This window comes from Phacochoerus africanus, chromosome 2, assembly GCF_016906955.1.
Source record: "Phacochoerus africanus isolate WHEZ1 chromosome 2, ROS_Pafr_v1, whole genome shotgun sequence".
NCBI classification, from domain to species: domain Eukaryota; kingdom Metazoa; phylum Chordata; class Mammalia; order Artiodactyla; family Suidae; genus Phacochoerus; species Phacochoerus africanus.
The window spans coordinates 35671490-35692445 of NC_062545.1; the positions used below are offsets into that span (position 1 = coordinate 35671490).

General features: G+C 41.9%; 1 protein-coding gene across 1 annotated transcript in view; it reads left to right on the forward strand.

The window, feature by feature from the left end:
• Positions 1-20956, forward strand: part of SOGA3 (SOGA family member 3) — a 69430-nt gene that overhangs the window by 28802 nt on the left and 19672 nt on the right. Inside the window, exons 5-6 of the mRNA XM_047759056.1 lie at positions 11527-11598; positions 18536-19711. Coding sequence (XP_047615012.1) covers positions 11527-11598; positions 18536-19711 — 1248 coding nt within the window. The remainder of the gene's footprint in view (positions 1-11526; positions 11599-18535; positions 19712-20956) is intronic.

The window sequence follows — 20956 nt, forward strand, 5'->3', positions numbered from 1 at the left end:
TGTGCTGAGCCAGACTCTGTATTAAGCTTGACTGTTAGGGTGAACTTTATTAGCGTTTAACTCGTATCACGCCTTTAGTGCTAAATGAACACTTTCTTTTATTAAAAGAAGCATCTGCCTTCTAACATTGAAAGATGAGCTTTTATGATATCAGTTTTATTAAAATATTTTATAGAATCAAAATATTGACAAAAGCAGGGGGCAAATAAAAGCAAAAGAAAGTACATTGAGTTTCATTTTTTCCTACGATTTTTGACCCTCCTTTCAATTCTTTTTCCTTGCCTTTTACCTATGTCTTTTGCTTTCTTGGAGTTTGAATAAAGGATTTTTAAAAAATAAATACCAAGTTAATAAATTTCAGTCTCAAGGGTGAAAAATACTTGGTAAACGTAATAGCTTTTTATGTGTAGCAAACTCTCACAAAACGTAGTGGCATTAAACAACAGACATTTATTTACCTCATTTTCTTGTCCTCTATACAGATTATTTTGATCTCAGTTGGGTGCCTGAATATATTTGTGGCCAGCTGACAGTCAGTTGGGAGGCTCTGCTTCTGGGAGTTGGCTGGCACTATTGGCTAGGACAATAGGAGTAACTAGGCATGTGACTCTTTTCATCCAGCAGGCTATCCCAGACTTCTCACATGGGGCAGCATGTTTCCAAGAGAGAATGAGCAGAAATGTTCAAGATCTCTTGAGGGTAGAGTCAGGACTAGTATGTCATCTTTCCTAACACATTTAACTCCCACCATATTTTATTGGTTACAGCAAGTCACAAGGCCAGCCCAGTTTGAAGAGGTGCGGAAAAAGACGCTGAGTCTTAATGGAGCACATTGCAAATGCACTGTCTACTGTGAGGGGGAAAATACAGCCAGTTTTATCAACAGTTTTACTCTGGAAAGCCTTCACCACTAATAAAGTCTTCAGTCTAATGTATGAGACACTGGTTGAAGCTCAAAGGTTAGGTTCCATTTTGCCCATAATTTCCAAATTACTTATTGTAAGCCTTTGGTGAATTACATCACATGGACAGTAACTTAGTTCACATCAAAATTATCACATTGGTATTTCCCCAAGGCTAGGGAGAGCAAAGGAGTGGGGAGAGGCAATGACTTGGTTCTTTCAATGGCTAAGAGTGAAAAAGAGGTCACTTAAGAATGCAATTTGGAGAAGAGTGTTTTGACCTGGGCTTGGGGGCAGAAAGAGAAGCAGAGGCTCTGGAGAGATTGAGGGCCAGGGATAGAAGAGAAATTGTGAGAGAGGTGCTGCTGAGTAGAAGCCAAAAGGCAGATGAGTCTCCTCTGCTGTTCTCTTGGGCTACAGTTGGTTGAGGATCTAGCATCGTCACTGCAGTGGCTTGTATCACTGCTGTAGCATGGGTTTGAGGCTGCAGGCATGGCCAAAAAAAAAAAATTATTTTGTTATATCATAACTTTTGTCCATTTGTCCTTTTTTTGGAAAAGTATGGATATTAGAAGATTTAAATGGTAACAGGAACTCTACTGGTCTTTGGACTAAGATGAAAGAGAAAATAATCCCGTGTTTGGGTCTATCAATTAACAAAGGCCATCAAAGCATTGATTTTGACATAGACCAAGTCATTTTGTTTGTGTGTTCATTTTTGTGTTGTGTGGGACAAAAGGAGCCAGTGAAAACTGTGAAAGAGAACTGTTTTAAAAATATATTCTAACTGCTTCAAGGTTTGCAAGAATCTGAATAAGTGAAATCGTGAGGATGAATCAATCAAGTTTGGAATTTTTGTCTGGAAAAAAAAAGTCTTCAAAGAATGTCATTGCCAAATATCCTTTATAAAATGATTTTGAGATCCATAATCTTACTTTATCACATTGGGAAAAGTAAATTGGTAAAAATCAAGAGACGTATTAGAACAGAATGAGAGATCTCAAAAAAGTGAAGTCGGAAAGAGAAAGACAAATGCCATATGCTATCACCTGTATCTGGAATCTAATATATGGCACAAATGAACCTATCTACAGAAGAGAAACAAACTCATGGACTTGAAGAACAGACTTGTCGTTGCCAAGGGGGAGAGGGAGGGAGGGAGATGGACTGGGAGTTTGGGGTTAGCAGATACAACTATTGCATTTGAAGTGAATAAGCAATGAGATCCTGCTGTATAGCACAGGAACTATATCCAGTCATTTGTTTTTGCTTTGATGTTTATTTTTGCTTTTTTGGGGCTATACCTGTGACATATGGAAGTTCCTAGGCTAGGGGTCAAATTGGCCCTGCTGGCCTACACCACAGCCACAGCAACACAGGATCTGAGCCAAGTCTGCAACCTACACCACAGCTCACAGCAATGCCAGATCCTTAACCCACTGAGTGAGGCCAGGGATTGAACCCACATCCTCATGGATATTGGGGGGTTCATAACCCACTGAACCACAAGGGGAACTCCCTATCCAATCACTTGTGATGGAACATGATGGAGGATAATTTGAGAAAAAGAATGTATATTTATATATAACTGGGTCACTTTGCTGTACAGAAGAAATTGACAGAAGGTTATAAATCAACTGTAATAAAAATTAAAAATAAATAAAACAGTTTAAAAAAATAACAGGGAGTTCCCGTTGTGGTGCAGTGGTTAACGAATCCAACTAGGAACCATGAGGTTGCGGGTTCGATCCCTGGCCCTGCTCAGTGGGTTAAGGATCCGGCGTTGCCATGAGCTATGGTGTAGGTTGCAGACGCAGCTCGGATCCTGCTTTGCCGTGGCTGTGGCGTAGGCCGGTGGCTACAGCTCTGATTGGACCCCTAGCCTGGGAACCTCCATGTGCTGAGGGAGAGGCCCTAGAAAAGGCAAAAAGACAAAAAAAAATAATAATAAATTAAAAAAATAAAAGCAAAAATACATTGTGCACAATTTGGCTTGTTCATAAAAGAAAAAAAAACAGAACAAAGGTGTATCCTATGTCCCCTTTTAAATACTTTTTAGATCATACATTTTTTTTTTTGCTTTGTTGAAAAGGTTGAGACATTTTTATTTTTCTAAGTTTTAAATGAAGCTTTTAAAGTGGACTTTTATTTACCCATTTGTTTTAACAAACATGTTGAGTTAGGATGCTTCAAAAACAAATCTGCATTAAAAATAAGGTTGAAGTAGCTGTTTTCTCTGATAGCATTTTCAGCTGATATCATTTTCAGCTGATATCATCTGAGTGACTGACTTTGTGCCAGGTATATTTCTAAGAGCAGGAGCTGTAACAGAACCATACAAAGTTCCTGCATGGGTAGAGTGCACGTTCCGGAATGAGGAGACAGACATGAAACAAATGCTCAAGTAAGAGGGTGGCAGGACGTATAGGAAAAAAATCAAGCAGGAGTAGGAAGACAAGGAGTATGTGGAGCAAGAGAGTAGAGAAGTACTTTACAGGGTCTTACCTGTTATTTAATACAAAGTGACCCAGGAGGGTCTCTCTAATTAGGGACCCGGAATGAGCTGTGAGCATGCGTCATGAGAGTGTAGGAAGGAAGAGTGTTGCAGACAGAGGAGAAGCCCCTGCCTTTGGAACATGCTTGGCATGTTTGAGGAACCACAGGGATGTCGGTGACATGAGGGCAAGGAAAGCAGAGGAGGAGTGTGGTGAGGATGCGGTCAGAGCTTGTTTGGGGGTGGAGGTGGGGCTGACCGCATAGAGCAGGGTGGTGCTTCTGGGAGCCAGCTGCACTTTATACTCACCCTGGGAGCCTGGAAAAAATGCCTGGGCCCAATCCCAGAATCTATTTTAACTGGTCTGGGTTGAAGCCTGGTCAAGTCTTTTTAAAACATTACTAGGACAAATCCAGTGTATAGCTGAGGTCTCGGATGTTTTGGTAAAGCATGGCTCTGACTCTGAGCCAGATGGAAAACCACTGGAAGACTTTGCCCAGAAAAGTAACATGACCTGACCATCCTAGCATGCCCCATTCGTCCACGTGCCCCTTGCCCCAAGATCATGTAGAAATCTTGGGATCCTGCCTCACTTGTTTAGGGAAGAGAAAGAGAGAGGGAACGTGGTCATGGGCAAGATCTAGGTGCTCTCACCTGCTCCTCCAGTGCCAGGTTCTCTGCTAGGTGTCAAGGATGTGATACAGGGAAGGAAGAGGACTTCTGGAACAAGAGCCTCTCCTGCTCACTTCTAAATGGGTTGGCGTCCGAAACAAAATACCACAGACTGGTTGGCTTATAAACAACAGACATTTATTTCTCATAGTTTGAGAGGCTGAAAATCTGAGATCAGGGTGCCAGTATGTTCTAGGCGAGAGCCCTTTTCCAGGTCACAAGCTTGTATACTCATGTGGCAGAAGGGACTAGAGAGCTCTGCGGGGTCTCTTATAAAGGCACTAACCCCACTGGGGAGACCTCCACCCTTGTGACCTAAGCACCTTCCAAAGGCCCCACTTCCTAATACCATCACCTTGAGCATTAGGATTTCAACAGATGAATTAGGGGGAGATGCAAACATTCAGACCATAGCAGATCCAGGGTTCCTACTTTTTTCAGCTTCCCTCCAGCCTTCGGTCAGAAATCCCCATTCCTCACTTTCAGTTTTGCCCTGAAGTCACAAGCATTGACAAGATGATGATGAGCACCAGTGAGTGTGTATGTCGCTGCTGCTGATACCTACGTTGAAAATAGAAAAAGACATTGCTGGAGTTCCCATAGTGGCACATCGGGAAATGAATCTGACCAGGAACCATGAGGTTGCGGGTTTGATTCCTGGCTTTACTCAGTGGGTTAAGGATCTGGCATTGCCGTGAGCTGTGGTGCAGGTCGCAGACGTGGCTCAGATCTGGCAATGCTGTGGCTGTGCCATAGGCCAGCAGCTGTAGCTCCAATTAGACCCCTAACCTGGGAACCTCCATATGTGGCTGGTGCGGCCCTAAAAAGAAAAAGAAAAAGAAAGAAAGAAAAAGACATCGCTTGTGTGTGTAACATGTAAACTAGTTGCCCAAAAGCCATGGTGCAACCGCACAGAGAAGGATATGCTCAGAAATATTGTAACTCTGTACTTTTCTTCCTTCGGAAGAACAGTGGGCTGTAATTTTTAGAGCAAGAGCTGTGAAGCTGGAAAACTGACATCCCGGTTCTAACACTAACTAGCTGAGTGGTTTATCCTTTGTGTGCTTCAGCTAATGGTGGCAAACTCCTAAGATTGTGGTAAGATTAAATGAGTGGATACGTATTAAGTACTTAGAGAAGTACATGGCACATTTGGTGCTCGATAAATCCTATATTAATACAGTTATGGTTTCCTTCTTGATTTAATTGCTGTACAAATGGATAGCTCTTTAATTTTATCATAAATGTGAGGTTTTTATACATATATGTGTAATTATATGATTTTATAATATATATGTATAATATATGTATAATATACATATATTATACATATTAATATTTATGTATATTATATGATTTTGTACATATTATATGTATAATTACATAACTTTATACATATAATATGTATAATTATATAATTATATGTATATTAAATGTGTGTATATATATATATATATAATATGCATAAAAATTTTAGACAGGTTCTCTGATGTATAATTGGTGAGAACACAAAGATGTCACATATTAAGAAGTGCATCAGGGAGTTCCCTTCCTGGTGAAGTGGAAACAAATCTGAGTAGAAACCATGAGGTTGCGGGTTTGATCCCTGGCCTCGCTAGTGGGTTAAGGATCTGGTGTTGCTGTGAGCTGTGGTGTAGGTTGCAGATCTGGCTTAGATCCTGCATTGCTGTTGCTGTGGCATAGGCCGGCAGCTGTAGTTCCTATTGGTACCCTAGCCTGGGAATTTCCATATGCCATGGGTACAGCCCTAAAAAGCAAAATAAATAAATAAAAATTTAAAAAGAAAAAGAAGTGCATCAAGAGTTTCCTGATGGCCTAGAGATTAAGGATTTGGTGTTATCACTGTTGTGGCTTGGGTTCAATCCCTGGTCCAGAAACTTGCACGTGCCACAGGCATAGCCCCAAAAAAAGAAGGTGCTTCTGTTGAGGAAGAAAGACCTCAAAACATTTTAGAACAGGGAGTTCCCATTACAGCGTAGCAGAAATGAATCTGACTAGTTTCCATGAGCATGCAGGTTTGATCCCTGGCCTCGCTTAGTGGGTTGGGGATCTGATGTTACTGTGTGAGCTGTGGTGTAGCCCACAGATGCTGCTTGGATCCTGAATTGCTGTGGCTATGGCATAGGCCAGCAGCTGTAGCTCCAATTGGACCCCTTAGACTGGGAACTTCCATAGGCCTCAGGTGTAGGCCTGAAAAGCAAAAAAAAAAAAAAAAAAAAAAAAATTAGAACACAAATCCAAATTATATAATTGCTCTGCAAGCAGAATTTTTGGCAAAACTCTCTAATTCCTGGCCTTCACGTGGATAAAAAGATCAGCAGCCTCTTTGAACTAGTTGAGGATAGGAATGTAAAGAATTAAGACATGGGAGTTCCCGTCATGGTGCAGTGGTTAATGAATCCAACTAGGAACCATGAGGTTGCGGGTTCGATCCCTGGCCTTGCTCAGTGGGTTAAGGATCCGGCATTGCCGTGAGCTGTGGTGTAGGTCACAGACGTGGCTCAGATCCCGCGTTGCTGTGGCTGTGGCATAGGCTGACAGCTACAGCTCCAATTCGACCCCTAGCCTGGGAACCTCCATATGCCGTGGGAGCGGCCCAAGAAATGGCAAAAAAAGACAAAAAAAAAAGAGTTAAGATATGGACAAGACTTGTTTTCAACATGTTTATCTAGAGAGCCATCTGAAGTGCCTACTTTAAGAATAAAGAAGAAATTGTGAGATTTAGTTCTAGTTCCCAAACTGGTCCTCCTATAGATATTCCTTGATCTAGTGCATAAAGGTGGGGCAGGATGACGGGGTGGGGGTGATGATTTATCTTCACGGCAGAGAGAATATTTGGACTTATCGTATTTCTCCAGCTTTCTCTACCCAAATGAACCTCTCATCTTTGTTTCACTGGAGCCAGAAAGTTAATAAAAACCTTACTGGAATATGAAAAGATGATTAAAAATTTATCTGCTTAAAGGTACGTGTAGTCCTAGAGGTGCTTTAAAGACGATATATTTTTATTCAAGGGGAAACCTTTCCTCGGAGCTTTATTTGAGTGTGACACCCCACTTGAATGATATTTAAATAAGAATAAAATAGAAAATGCCTCAGGAAAGGATGACCTACTTTCAGCATTTCTCGCATATTAACTTAGAGGGCTTATTTTAACTGCCCACGGGATAAAGTCTCAATTGCTCAGCTCCACAAACTGACCTCAATCCTTGAAGCACCTTCTTCTACCTCATGTCTATGGTGTCTGTACCTGCATTACTTCTTCTCAAAAGCAAGTGACTCCGTAAGACACACTTCTCCCTCCAAGTCTTTGCTCCTGCTGTTGACTTGGTTTTATTTCTGTTGAAATGTTGCACATCCTTCAGAGATCAGCCCTCTTGGCTGATTTTCTCTGATTTCCCCAGATCTGCAATCAGAGCTGCTTCTTTGCTCTCTGTCTCTCTCTTTGTTCTTTATTAATAATTTAAGTTAATTCTGTTGACTGTCGTAGCTATCTGCCTTCTTTTTACCATCATAAACAGTTAGCTCTTTGGGGGGAGAATAAAATATTTCCGTTATATTTGCATAAACAGACAGCACTGTATATATGCTGGAACTCAACAGATATCTATGGAATAAATGAAAAACATAGACCTGCCCCCAAAGTTCTCAGAACTAGAGCACACTTTCCCTCATTTTCCTTGCATGTCATCCTTTTACCTCATGGTCATCTGGATTGCTGCCTTTTTTTTTTTTTTGTCTTTTCTAGGTCTGCTCCCATGGCATATGGAGGTTCCCAGACTAGGGGTCTAATCGGAGCTGTAGCCGCTGGCCTACACCACAGCCGCAGCAACACGGGATCCGAGCCGAGTCTGCGACCCACACCGCAGCTCACGGCAACGCCAGATCCTTAACCCACTGAGCAAGGGCAGGGATCGAACCCGCAACCTCATGGTTCCTAGTCACATTCATTAACCACTGAGCCACAATGGGAACTCCGAATTGCCATCTTTTTGTCTTTGTATTTCTTCTATGACAGTCTGTGGATCCTCTTTTAATAAATTAATAATTAAATTTAATTAATCTAATAATGTAATTTAACAATTATAATCTAAAAACTTTAATAATTAAATTTAATAACTAAACCCAGTCAGTCTTCCTTAGGGCAATAATTTGACCCTGCCTAGATAAAAATCTAAACTTTATTCATTGTCCTTTAAGCCCTGATGGTAAATTCCATGTCTCGCATTTCTCATACTTGGTACAGCCATCCCAAATTTCTCTGTTTCCCAGAAATGGTCTTTCCACATGGAATACTTTGTTCTTTGCTTCTCCCTCCTCTCTATCTTCAACTGTGTTATTCCTCATCTACCAGATTCAAGACAAGGATGTTACTTCTTTCTGGAAATCATCTTTAGCTCTCCATGCCATCTCCAGCCCCAGACGGGATTAAGCCTTTCTTCTTTGTGATCTAGGAAATAATAATGATCAGAAAGACTTGGGTTGGAGTTCCCATCGTGGCTCAGTGAAGGAATCCAACTAGTATCCATGAGGACTCAGGTTCGATCCCTGGCCTCATTCAGTGGGTTAAGGATCTGGCATTGCCCGTGAGCTACGGTGTAAATCACATGTGTGGCTCAGATCCCACATTGCTGTGGCTGTTGTATAGGCCGCTTGTAGCCTGGGAACTTCCATATGCCTCAGGTGCAGCCCTAAAAAGACGCGCGCACGCACACACACATGCGCGCATACACAAACACACACACACACACACAGAGAAACGAAAGACAGACAGACTTGGGTCAAGACCTGATTGTGTTACTTACCAACCGGTGACTTTAGACCAGTGCTTCTTAAACTTTATCCTGCAACGGAATCATCTGGAAAGCTGGTTAAATTATAGCTCACTGGGTGCTATCTCCAGAGCTTTTGATTCAGTAGTTCTGTGCTGGGTCCCAAGAATTTGCATTTATAGCAAGTTAACAAGTGTTACTGATGATGTTGTTTGGGGATCATACTTTGAGAACCATTGCTTTAAATAATTTATTTAATCTAAGCTTCATTTTTACTATCTGCAAAGTGAGGCTAAGAGGGGTGTTTTAAGAATGAGTTGAGATTGGGAGTTCCCGTCATGGCGCAGTGGTTAACGAATCCGACTAGGAACCATGAGGTTTCGGGTTCGGTCCCTGCCCTTGCTCAGTCGGTTAACGATCCGGGCGTTGCCGTGAGCTGTGGTGTAGGTTGCAGACGCGGCTCGGATCCCGCGTTGCTGTGGCTCTGGCGTAGGCTGGTGGCTACAGCTCCGATTCAACCCCTAGCCTGGGAACCTCCATATGCCATGGGAGCGGCCCAAGAAATAGCAAAAAGACAAAAAAAAAAAGAAGAAAGAAAGAATTAGTTGAGATAATGTATGTAAAGTGTTTGACATGAATGGGTACTCAGTCACTGCCAGTTAATATTGTTTTTACATTTTCATTGCTTTCATCCCACTGTATTAAATTGCAGAGTAACCATACCATTTCCCAAGTAAATCAGGACCCTTCAAATGAGCAGAGATTATGCTGGTTTTATTATCGTACATTATGTAAGCACCACATAAACATATAATGGGATAAATTCAAAGCAAAAGCATTCCATAAATATTTAATAAAATGAATTTAGGTGCTTCTTTGTAGGTTGCCCCTCATAGAATGTTCTAGGAGTCCCTAGTTCAGCTCACTATATTCTTGGTTTTCTTCAGACTGTTTCTGCTGCTTGGTTCCTAAATCGTTTTTGGTTATGGTGAATCAGTTCCCACAACTTCTGTTTCTAAGAAAATTATACAAGCAACACAGGGAATGTCTTTCTCTGAACTAGAAATAAATAGCCATGTAGACTATTCATTTGGCTCTGTAGTTTCCATTTTATACTGAACGAAAGCACTTGCAGCTGAACATATGCCTGCATTTAACACTGGATGTGGGTTAGAAATTAACAAGTGAAGAATTTAATTTGGAGTTCTTGGCAAATTCATGAAGCCTCCTCTTCTGAGAAACCTCGCCTGCTTTTACTGTCAGTCCATACTGCTGTCCTCCTCTTTGACCTCAGAACCTCACATATCATGTTCACTCATTAATTAGTTCAGCAAATATTTCTTTCAGCATCTGCCATGTGGCAACTATTACTCTCATGTGGCGATGCCGCACTAAAACAAAGTCTCTTCTTTACACAACCTAAAGCATGGCATTTACCAACTTGTACTTTAATCTTTGGCATCCCTGTCTCCCCTGCTAAACTATGAGCTTACTAATGGTAGGTACACTATTTGATTGCTCCTTGTGTTTCCAGCTCAATATTTGGTGCATGGTAGATATTCATACATACAGATTAATGTTCATACAGAGGAACTTTTTATTTTATGGGTGGTAAGAAATAAATAGAACTGAGCACCAGAGATCAAATACTGCTGGTCCATGAAAGGATTTGGCACTCGATGGGTATTTTCTGACCTACAAAGTGTTGTTTGTTTGAATTTCAATTAAGGCCAACCAATAAAACATGAGAGATTTTTACATAACAATCCAGACCTCCAGCTTCTTTAGAAAAAGCTCACATTCCTAATTCCCTCTCAGCCTGCTCTTTTATTTGGAGGATTCCATCTCCACTTCACTATTGTACTATTCCTTACTATATTACATGTGTGTGTACATTTGTATGTGAATATGTGTATCATATTTGTTTACAGGGATGTATGGTGAGGGAAGAATGAAAATTTTCAAATTCCCCATTGAAAGTTTGTCTCTATAATCTTAAAACAACCTAAATCCAACTGGAAATAATACTTTATTCCTTTTTTTTTTTTAATGATGTAGAATGCTAACAAAGATTTGCCTTCATTTAAAACATATAAAATATTGGAGTTCCCACTGTGGCTCAGTGGCAATGAACTCAACTAGTATCCATGAGGATGTGGGTTTGATCCCTGGCTCAGTGGGTTAAGGATCCTGCATAGCTGTGAGCTGTGGTGTAGGTCAAAGATGTGGCTTGTATCTGACATTGCTATGGCTGTGTGTAGGCCAGCAGCTGTAGCTCCAATTGGACCCCTGGCCTGGGAACTTCTGTATTCCACAGGTGCAGCCCTCAAAAGCCAAAAAATAAAAAATAAAATGTATAAAATATTGAGTTAACAATCTACATTTCCTTCAAGTTATCTTTTTGCATTTTTACAGTATGTTTCCTGCATTTCTCAAGTCAACTTGATAAATTGCCAGCTTCTCTTCTACTGTGAATATATATCCCCATCCAAAGTAAAATATATCTAAGTCTATCTGGTTTGGGTTGTTTTCCTCCCTTGTGATTATTTGAACTAACCCTTTTCATTTGGCTTGGTTTTATCATAGGAGATTAGAACACTTAAAAACATAAACTTGAATTAAAATTGTAGTATACCAAACTAAATCTATTCATGCTCTGTTTCAGCTATCTTTAAAAAGAAGAGGAAGCAAAGATTTGCCAAAATCTGAAAAAAAGGCTCAACAGACTCCCACAGAGGTATGTGGAAATAAAATTTCAGCTAGTACATCAGACATCTTTAAGTGTAGTAATAATAAGCTACATCTGTAAGTAGACATAACAACCAGATGTACTCATGTAAAACAGAGTTACCTTAATGCTTATCAGTTTGTAGCTGTAGATGTAGGCAGTATAAAGCACTCAGGATCTTTGCTTAGACAGTTAGCACTAACATTCATGTGATTATTGCTTCTGCATTATAATCACATAGCAAAATGTCATTAGCAGTCTGTGTGTTGCTATATTTCAGAACTGCACCCATGGTGCTAATCCTGTTCCCTCATAATTAATAAAGTCAATAGAATGGCTGTTCCTATGGTATCGAGAGAGTGTAGAAAAGAATGTGGTGGGAAAAATGGTGGAGGGGAGAGAGGAACTCGTCCTGGCTTTGCAGAATCCTCGAATGAAGTAATTCTCTACCAGTGACTGGGGAAGCAAAAGAAAGGAAATTAAGGAATAAAAGTAAAATATAAAACATGTCCTCAACAAGGGCTTATTAAGAACCTTATTAAGAAATGGAGTTTCCGTCATGGCACAGTGGAAACACATCTGATTAGGAACCATGAGGTTGCAGGTTTGATCCCTGACCCTGCTCAGTGGGTTAAGAATCTGGCATTGCCGTGAGCTGTGGTGTAGGTCACAGGTGTGGTTCGGATCCTGTGTTGCTGTGGCTGTGGCATAAGCTGGCAGCTGTAGCTCCAGTTTGACCCCTAGCTTGGGAACCTCCATTTGCTACGGGTGCAGCCCTAAAAAGCAAAAAGCAAAAAAAAAAGGGCCTTTGAAACACAGCCACAGTAAAGACTAGCTCTTCTTTTAGGGTGAGCAGAGATGTTGGTGGATGTCATAAAGGAGATTTTTAAGACAGAAGAGGAACTATTTGGGATGGATATGACATTATGGCTCACTAAAAACACTTGGCTAATTGCTGATTTTTAACTATAGTACAATAGCATATGTCTTTTTTAAAATTCTTACGAGATGTTTTCTTGTTCGATAATTTTAACGAAAGCAATGTTTAAATATTCAAAATTTGAAAAAGTTGGTCTCTCTTTTTTTGAAGCATAACATATTAAATGTTAATTTTCCTCTTTCTCTTTCTCCTTGCTCTTTCCTTGGCTAATTTTTCCCCGGGTGCTTGACATGAACATTTACAGGCCTGAGCGGTTCTAGAATCCCAGGCTCTCCCACCAAAAATATCTCCTTTTTGCCTATGGAGTTCCTGGCCCAGGGATCATATCCAAGCTTCAGTCTCAACCTAAGTTGCAGCTGTGGTAACGCTGGATCCTTAACCCACTGTGCCAGACCATGGATCCAGCCTGTGTCCCAGAGGTCCCAAGAGGCTGCTGATCCCTTTGTGCCACAAGGGGAACTCCTTTTTTTTTTTTTTTTTAAACTCATGTTTGTTTTATTCTTATACTTCCTGCTTTAAAGTTAATTATTTTCAACAACATTATCTAATCCAGGAATTCTTAACTGTTTGTTCCTGGCTCTGTGGACACCCACTCCACGTGCACATGGGTACTTTTCTGCAAGACCTATGCAGCTTTCATCTGTTTCTCAGTGTGACCTGAGGCATTATAGCAGTCAAGAAATGTTGCAATCCACTAGTTTTTACTTCATGAGCACAAACATCCTGGGAAATTTATAAGTATGCTGCTGTGGCCTTTGAAGTCCCTGATCTCATTTCCAACCCATTTATTATCAGAGGTATTTACCTGTCCTTTTTCAAAAACCCACCCCGAAGATTGATCAGGATGGTCCTGAATGGGAGATCACAAATCTGCAGATGATTCTCTTGCTCAGTCAAAGTTGAGGTCCATTGATTCACATATTTATGTTAAGGCAAGCATCCCATCCTGTTGTAATTCGTGTTTACAAGTTCATCTCCTGCACTTAGCCAGGGCATATTGTTAGCAGGAGCCATCTTACTCCACTTTGGGTCATTGGTGTCTAGTGTCTGGCACTTTGCAGCAGGACACCCGCTTTTGAACATTCCTGTGTCCCTTTTTTCTAGCTGAGTCACAGGACGTTACCAACGTGCTGCTGATTCTGACTCATACAAATGGCAATTTCATATGGTTCAACTTGCTGTTATGTGTACAGCTCTATATTTCGTTTTGTTCATTTGCTTCAGTTACTTGGACATGTTTCTTGCAAGTTCCTCCAGTGGCACAGTGACTTTCTATGCTGAGAATGGTATTGCATAGCAGTTAAGAACAGTAACTTCAGGACCAGGCTGCCTACATGGAAATCTCTGCTACATACCAGCTGCATGGCCTTAGACAAGTTATTTTTCCTTTCTATGCCTCTCTTTCCTCATCCTTAAAATGGGAATCGTAATGGAGAGTTGTTGTGCAGATGAAATGAGTTAATATATGTGATTTCTCAGAGTCCAATTCAATTGCTGGTGGTGACTAAGTTAGAGTCAGGCTCAGCTTACTTTTTTGGGCCCTTAATTTTTTTTTTTTTTTTTGGCTTTTTAGGGCCATACCCACAGCATATGGAGGTTCCCAATCAGAGGGGTCCAATTGGAGCTACAGCTGCTGGCTTACACCACAGCCATGGCGACATCAGATCCGAGCCATGTCTGCAACCTACACCACAGCTCATGATAACGCCAGATCCTTAACCCACTGAGGGAGGCCAGCGTTCAAGCCCAAAACCTCATGGTTCCTAGTCAGATTCGTTTCTGCTGCGCAAAGACAGGAATTTCAGGCCCTTTATTTTTGTGTTCTCCTTCCTCTTACATCATTTGTATCTTCTTAAGAATGAGTCTTTAACATACACAAAAATAAGAGACAACCTGCTTCACATTTCATAGCATTGTAATGTTTCTTGACTGGCATTCACTATGGAAAATAGGAGCAAGCATTTCTGCTCAGTTATGTATCACCCATACAACTTCTGATTTAAGGATTTCACATTGATAGATGGGCTTTCTGTGCCCAGTTACAAATGCTGCCTACAATAGTTAGGTTATAGGATGAGGGTGCAAGGCACATTGGCATACAGGATTCTTAAACTATTGGCATTGTGGAAACAATCATACTTGGTGTCTTGAAAAGATTTCTCTTTTGATAAATAAAATAATTATCATGCCCATTATTCTCCTTCTCTAATGATGACTTTGTTACATGCAATATATGTACAACTCTTTAAATACTTGTTAGGTTTTCATTTCCTTGGGCAGGAGAACTTACGCAGACACCAGTCAGATATCCTCCTCTGCTGTATTTGCTTTACATACTCCAGTGAAGTGTTATTCTCTTCCACTCTGGGACTTATATCACATCCACTGCTGTTTTGATTAGATTCAAAGTGCAGTATTATGCCAACTTATTTTTTTTTTTACTAGCAAATAAAGGCCTTGCCTTGTAAGCAAGGACATCAACAGTACATGCAGCCCAATCTCACCTACTCTTACTCCCCAACAGAGCCTAGCCTGTGGAAAAGCATCTTCGATATGCATATTGTTGGTCCCTTTTCTAGTCAAATGTTATTTCTAATTCTTGGCTTCCATGACCTTTGACTCTCCTGCTCCCTGCTCAAATTTTAACCAGATAAGAGTCTATCTCCCTTTCATTTCTTCTCCTGCTTGATTGCCTCTGAAGCCATCACAGTAGCTTTAGGTGTCACCTCCCGGCATCTCATTCGCGTGTTCTCCTCTCTGGGCCAGAGCCGTAATCTTGGACCTGAGATTCCACATACCTGTTGACAGGTGTTTCCACTGAGTATGTCCCCACTGACATACCTAAGAGGCATCATTTAATATAGTTAAACCCATATTCTTCCCATAAAACCTGATCCTCATTGTTCAGTCACTCTGCTTGCTATTGGCAACACAATCCGTCCAGACATCTAAGCTCAAAACATCAGGGTTATCTTTGACTCTTCTGCTGATGTGATATTAAACATCCTCACTGACTTAGCTGGGGGCCCCAACACAGAGTCACTTGCTTCTCTCTCCCCTTGTGAACTAGATTCACACATCAAATGTTTCTGTGACATAGATTTTTTTTTTTTCTCTCATTTTTTTTGTGTTTGTTTGTTTTGGCCATACCCATGGCCAGGGAAGTTCCCAGGCCATGCTACAGCAGTAAGCTGAGCCACTGTAGGAACACCACCAGCTCCTTAAACCACTGTGCCACCTGGGAACTCCCATAGATTCTCTTTTTTTAATTGAAGTATTGTAGATATACCATGTAGTGTTAATTTCTACTGTATAGAAAAGTGATTCACATTTTTTTAAATATTCTTTCCCATTACGGCTTATCCCAGGATATTGAATATAGTTCCCTTTGCTGTACAATAGAACCTTGTTTATCCATTTTATATGTAACAGTTTTCATCTGCTAACCTCAAACTCCCACTCCATCTCTCTCCCACTGCTCCTCCCCCTTGGCAACCACAAGTCTGGTCTCTTCAATGTAATATATATTCTTATCCTTCTCTCTTACCCATGCTCCTGTGGTTCTCTCATCTCTCTGTGATTCTCTCCTTTCTTCTAAATCCCTTCTAGAGGAAAGCATACAAGCCACCACATCTGATTTTGTTATTTTACTTCAATGTCCAGAGGCAACACATGCAATGGAAAAATCAGTTTGAATACAGATGTGCTCTGTCACTTACCTGCTTATGCTCCCACCATGTCAGTAAACCTCTCTGAAGCTCAGCTGCCTGAGCTGCAAATTAGACATAGTATATTACCTTCCTTGTGGGGCTGCTGTGAGGATATAATGATAAAAGGAATGTGATATCCAGGCTCTACACACTCTGCAGCTCTCAAACATTTCACGCTAATCCTCATTAGTGGATGGGAGGAGAGGAGCCCCATGCCCTGCTCTCCATCTCTTCCATCTCAAAGGCTCTGGGCCATATTTATTGAGCATCTCTGGCAGAAGCTCATTATCGTCCTCACCTTTACCATCAGTGGCTGCTACTTCTTTATCAGAATTCACCCCAAGGGGTTCCCACTGTGGTGCAATGGGTTAAGATTCCAACTGCAACAGCTGAGGTCGCTGCTGAAGTACTGCTTCAACATCTGGCCTGTCACAGTGGGTTAAGGATCTGGTGTTGCTGCAGTTGTAGTGTAGGAAGCAGCTGTGGCTCAAATTCAGTCCCTGGCTGGGGAATTTCCGTATGCTGTGGATGCAGCCATAAAAAAATAAATTAAAATAAAGTAAAATTAGAAAAATATTTTAAAAATAAAGAATTAATTTTAAACACAGCTGACTCAGTACTAGGAAAGAAAGGCATTTTTATTTCCTTTTTTTTATCGCCATACCCACAGCACATGGAAACTCCCTGGCCAGGGATGGAACCTGTGCCATAGCAGCAACCCGAGCCACAGCAGTGGCAACACTGGATCCTCAACCTGCTGTGCCACCACGGAACTCTTATGCCCATTTTTAAAAGCGAGGGGAATTCCCATTGTGGCTCAGCGGTAATGAACCTGACTGGTATCTGTGAGGACTCAGGTTCAATCCCTGACCTTGCTCAGTGGGTTAAGGATCTGGTGTTGCTATGGCTGTTGTATAGGCTGGCAGCTGCAGCTCCAATTTGACCCCTACCCTGGGAATTTCCATATGCTGTGAGAGTGACCCTAAAAAAACAAAAAAATAAATAAAAATAAAAATAACAAAAATGAGGAAACAAAATACAACAGAAATTACATGATATGCCCAAAGTGCATACTTAAAAGAGGACTGGGGAAATATGTCCTTGGACATGGCTTTTTTTTTTTTTTTTTTTGCTTTTTAGGGCTGCACCCATGGCATATGGAAGTTCCCAGGATAGGGGCTGAATTGGAGCTGCAGCTGCCAGCCTATACCACAGCCACAGCAATACCAGATCCCCAATCCACTGAGTATGGCCAGGGATCGAACCTGCATCCTCATGGATATTAGTTGGGTTTGTTATCCCTGAACCACAGTGGGAACTCCAGTAATGTGTTTTTATTTTAGCTTTCAGAGCCATTTTTCTGTTTGTTGTTTTCCACTTAGTTAATGATTCGAGTTTGAAGGTTGTCCTAAGAAGGTGTGAGAAGAGCTTCAGGGTCTACTCCATCATCCTTCTACCTAGCAGAACCAGTTCTACCCCCATTTCAGACTGATGGGAGTACATCCAATTTTAAAATTGACCTAGATGGAACATCTACTAGTTTCTTCTTGGATGGGCCATTCCAGTGTTCATCTTTCCTTACTTTAAAGGCCTTTAAAAACAATTCTCCCTTGAATGAAGATGAAGGACAGAGTATGGCAGAGTCATCATAAGTCTAACTAAGCCTTAGTGTCAGAACTGAATTCAAATTTCACCTTTGTCCTTTGTCATATATTAGCTGTATAACCTTGAACAAGTTATTAAACATCTTTAAACCAGATATTTTAATATCTACTCATAAGTTTACTCTGCACATTAAACTATGTCATATGTGAAAGAACTTTACAGAATCTGGCTGAAAGTCAGAGCTCAATAAATAGCAGTGAGTGCACATTAACCATGTGCTCCTTCCAGAAGAGAGATTTCATGTTTACTACAATCAGGGGAATTCGAACCATGTGGAAAACAAAACAAATAAAAAGAACATTGTTGTAAATAACAGCCAAACAGTTGTGTGCAGTTAGAACATATCATAATCTCTGAATAGTGATGACCATGATTTTTCTCTTTTTATATTCTTTTCTCTGTTTGTTTCTAGGATGTAATATTGCCCTAATCTTTTATTTGCCAGCGTTAAATGATTTGAAGAAAATGTACAGCATCTACTCCTCTCTCTGTGTTTCTCCCTCTCTCTGTGTCTCATTAAATCTTAATTATAAGAAACAGGAATTATTTTTGCAGGTGTCCTTTTTTGGTTGTTTTCCTGATTTACGTAAAAATAATCTCCCATCTTTTCCCTTTCTTTTTCCCAAACGAGGAGGACAATGAAGATTTGAAATGCCAGCTGCAGTTTGTGAAGGAAGAAGCTGCTTTGATGAGAAAGAAAATGGCCAAGATTGATAAAGAAAAAGACAGATTCGAACACGAGCTCCAGAAGTACAGATCCTTTTACGGGGATCTAGACAGTCCTTTACCCAAAGGAGAAGCAGGGGGACCGCCCAGCACCAGGGAGGCTGAGCTCAAGCTACGGCTGAGGCTGGTGGAGGAAGAAGCCAACATCCTGGGCAGAAAAATCGTCGAACTGGAGGTGGAGAACAGAGGCTTGAAGGCAGAGCTGGACGACCTGAGGGGCGATGACTTCAATGGCTCGGCCAACCCTCTCATGAGGGAGCAGAGCGAATCACTCTCGGAGCTGCGGCAGCACCTGCAGCTGGTGGAAGACGAGACGGAGTTGTTGCGGAGGAACGTGGCAGACCTGGAGGAGCAGAACAAGCGCATCACCGCGGAGCTCAACAAGTACAAGTACAAGTCCGGCAGCCACGAGAGCTCACGGCACCATGACAACGCCAAGACTGAGGCCCTACAGGAGGAGCTGAAGGCTGCGCGCCTGCAGATCAACGAGCTCAGTGGCAAGGTCATGCAGCTGCAGTATGAGAACCGTGTGCTTATGTCCAACATGCAGCGCTACGACCTGGCCTCACACCTGGGCATCCGCGGCAGCCCCCGCGACAGTGACGCCGAAAGTGACGCGGGCAAGAAGGAGAGCGATGATGACTCCCGGCCACCACACCGCAAGCGCGAAGGGCCCATAGGCGGCGAGAGCGACTCGGAGGAGGTGCGCAACATCCGCTGCCTCACGCCCACTCGCTCCTTCTACCCAGCGCCGGGGCCCTGGCCCAAGAGCTTCTCAGACCGGCAGCAGATGAAGGACATACGCTCAGAGGCCGAGCGCCTGGGCAAGACCATCGACCGGCTCATCGCTGACACCAGCACCATCATCACCGAGGCACGCATCTACGTGGCCAACGGGGACCTGTTCGGACTGATGGACGAGGAGGATGATGGCAGCCGCATCCGCGAGCACGAGCTGCTCTACCGCATCAACGCTCAGATGAAGGCCTTTCGCAAGGAGCTGCAGACCTTCATCGACCGCCTGGAGGTGCCCAAGTCCGCGGACGACCAGGGCGCCGAGGAGCCCATATCCGTGAGTCAGGTACAGTTCTGCCTATTGCGAGCCACGGCGATGGCGAGGCTGGTCCATGGAGCCGCGGTCCCAGGTGGGGCGACTCCACGCACCGACCTCCACGCCCCGCTTTAGGGAAGTCCCAGCTCAGAGCCTCTCTGGGCTTGGAAGCCCCACAGCGCACTTGTTCTTTCACACTGTCCTTCTTCAGGCCTGAGGTTTTCGTAAGTCAGTTACTTAGTAGTAACTCTTCATCCTCTGTTTTGTTTCAAAGGGAAATTTAACCCCCACTTCGTTTTTGTGTAAAGAGGAAAGGACTAAGATAGATATTATTGAAGGTTAGCATTTGCAGTATTAACTCTACTGATTCTAACAGATTGAGCTGCAAGAAGATCCCGAATAGAAATGTTCAATCTCTAATCTGTGGTTTTCGAGCCAAGATTCAAATAATTTGTAAATCAGTAAATGATCAGGGTTGATGCATAGCTATTGGCAAAAATGTGGAAACCAGCGGTAAAGAGAGATCATACTGTGTCTGGAGCCCTACCAAGAGAAGCAAATAGCAGCCGCTGCTGTATCATAAGTTGAAGTAACGTGATCTTTATTTCTAAAGGATATCACTGTCAGCTCTGTAGCGGAGAATCTCAGGACTGGGGAGGAAGTGTTATACTTTAGCTTTAAGGCAACACTAATTCCAAGAAATAGTAATAACTATTCCCGAACAGGGAAAACCAGCATTTTTCCTTCATCCTAATTTGTAGAGGCACACCTGATGAATTGGACTGATCTCTTCTAGCCAGGTATGGTGACCAAAGACCACTGCACTCTGTCAGAGTTAACCACATAAGAGAGCTTATAAAACCAGCAGGCAGTGCTCCCCCTCTGGCAAGCCTGGTTATCTTGTATCCATTGAGAACCCACAGAAGTACAACAGGTTGCATGGCTTTTAAGACACGCAAGAGGTTTAAATTTAGAAATCAGTTTATACACAGAAGCATGACATTGGATTAACTGACTATTAGGCACAACTAGAAAAATTGCCACTCTATCGCTTATTTATCTTGCATGCTGCTTTGCTTTGCTCTTATAAAGTTTTGTGATAAAACGTGTTGAATTTTGAAATGTTAAAGATCTCTTTCTCTGTGTTTTATATCAGATAATTGTTTTTTAGTTTCCTGACTGAAGATTTTTGAAAACCTTGTGCATGTGGTTTTTCAATTTTGCCCTCAGGGGAAGAAATCAAAATCAGAGTGAGAGAAAGTATTGTGTATAGTA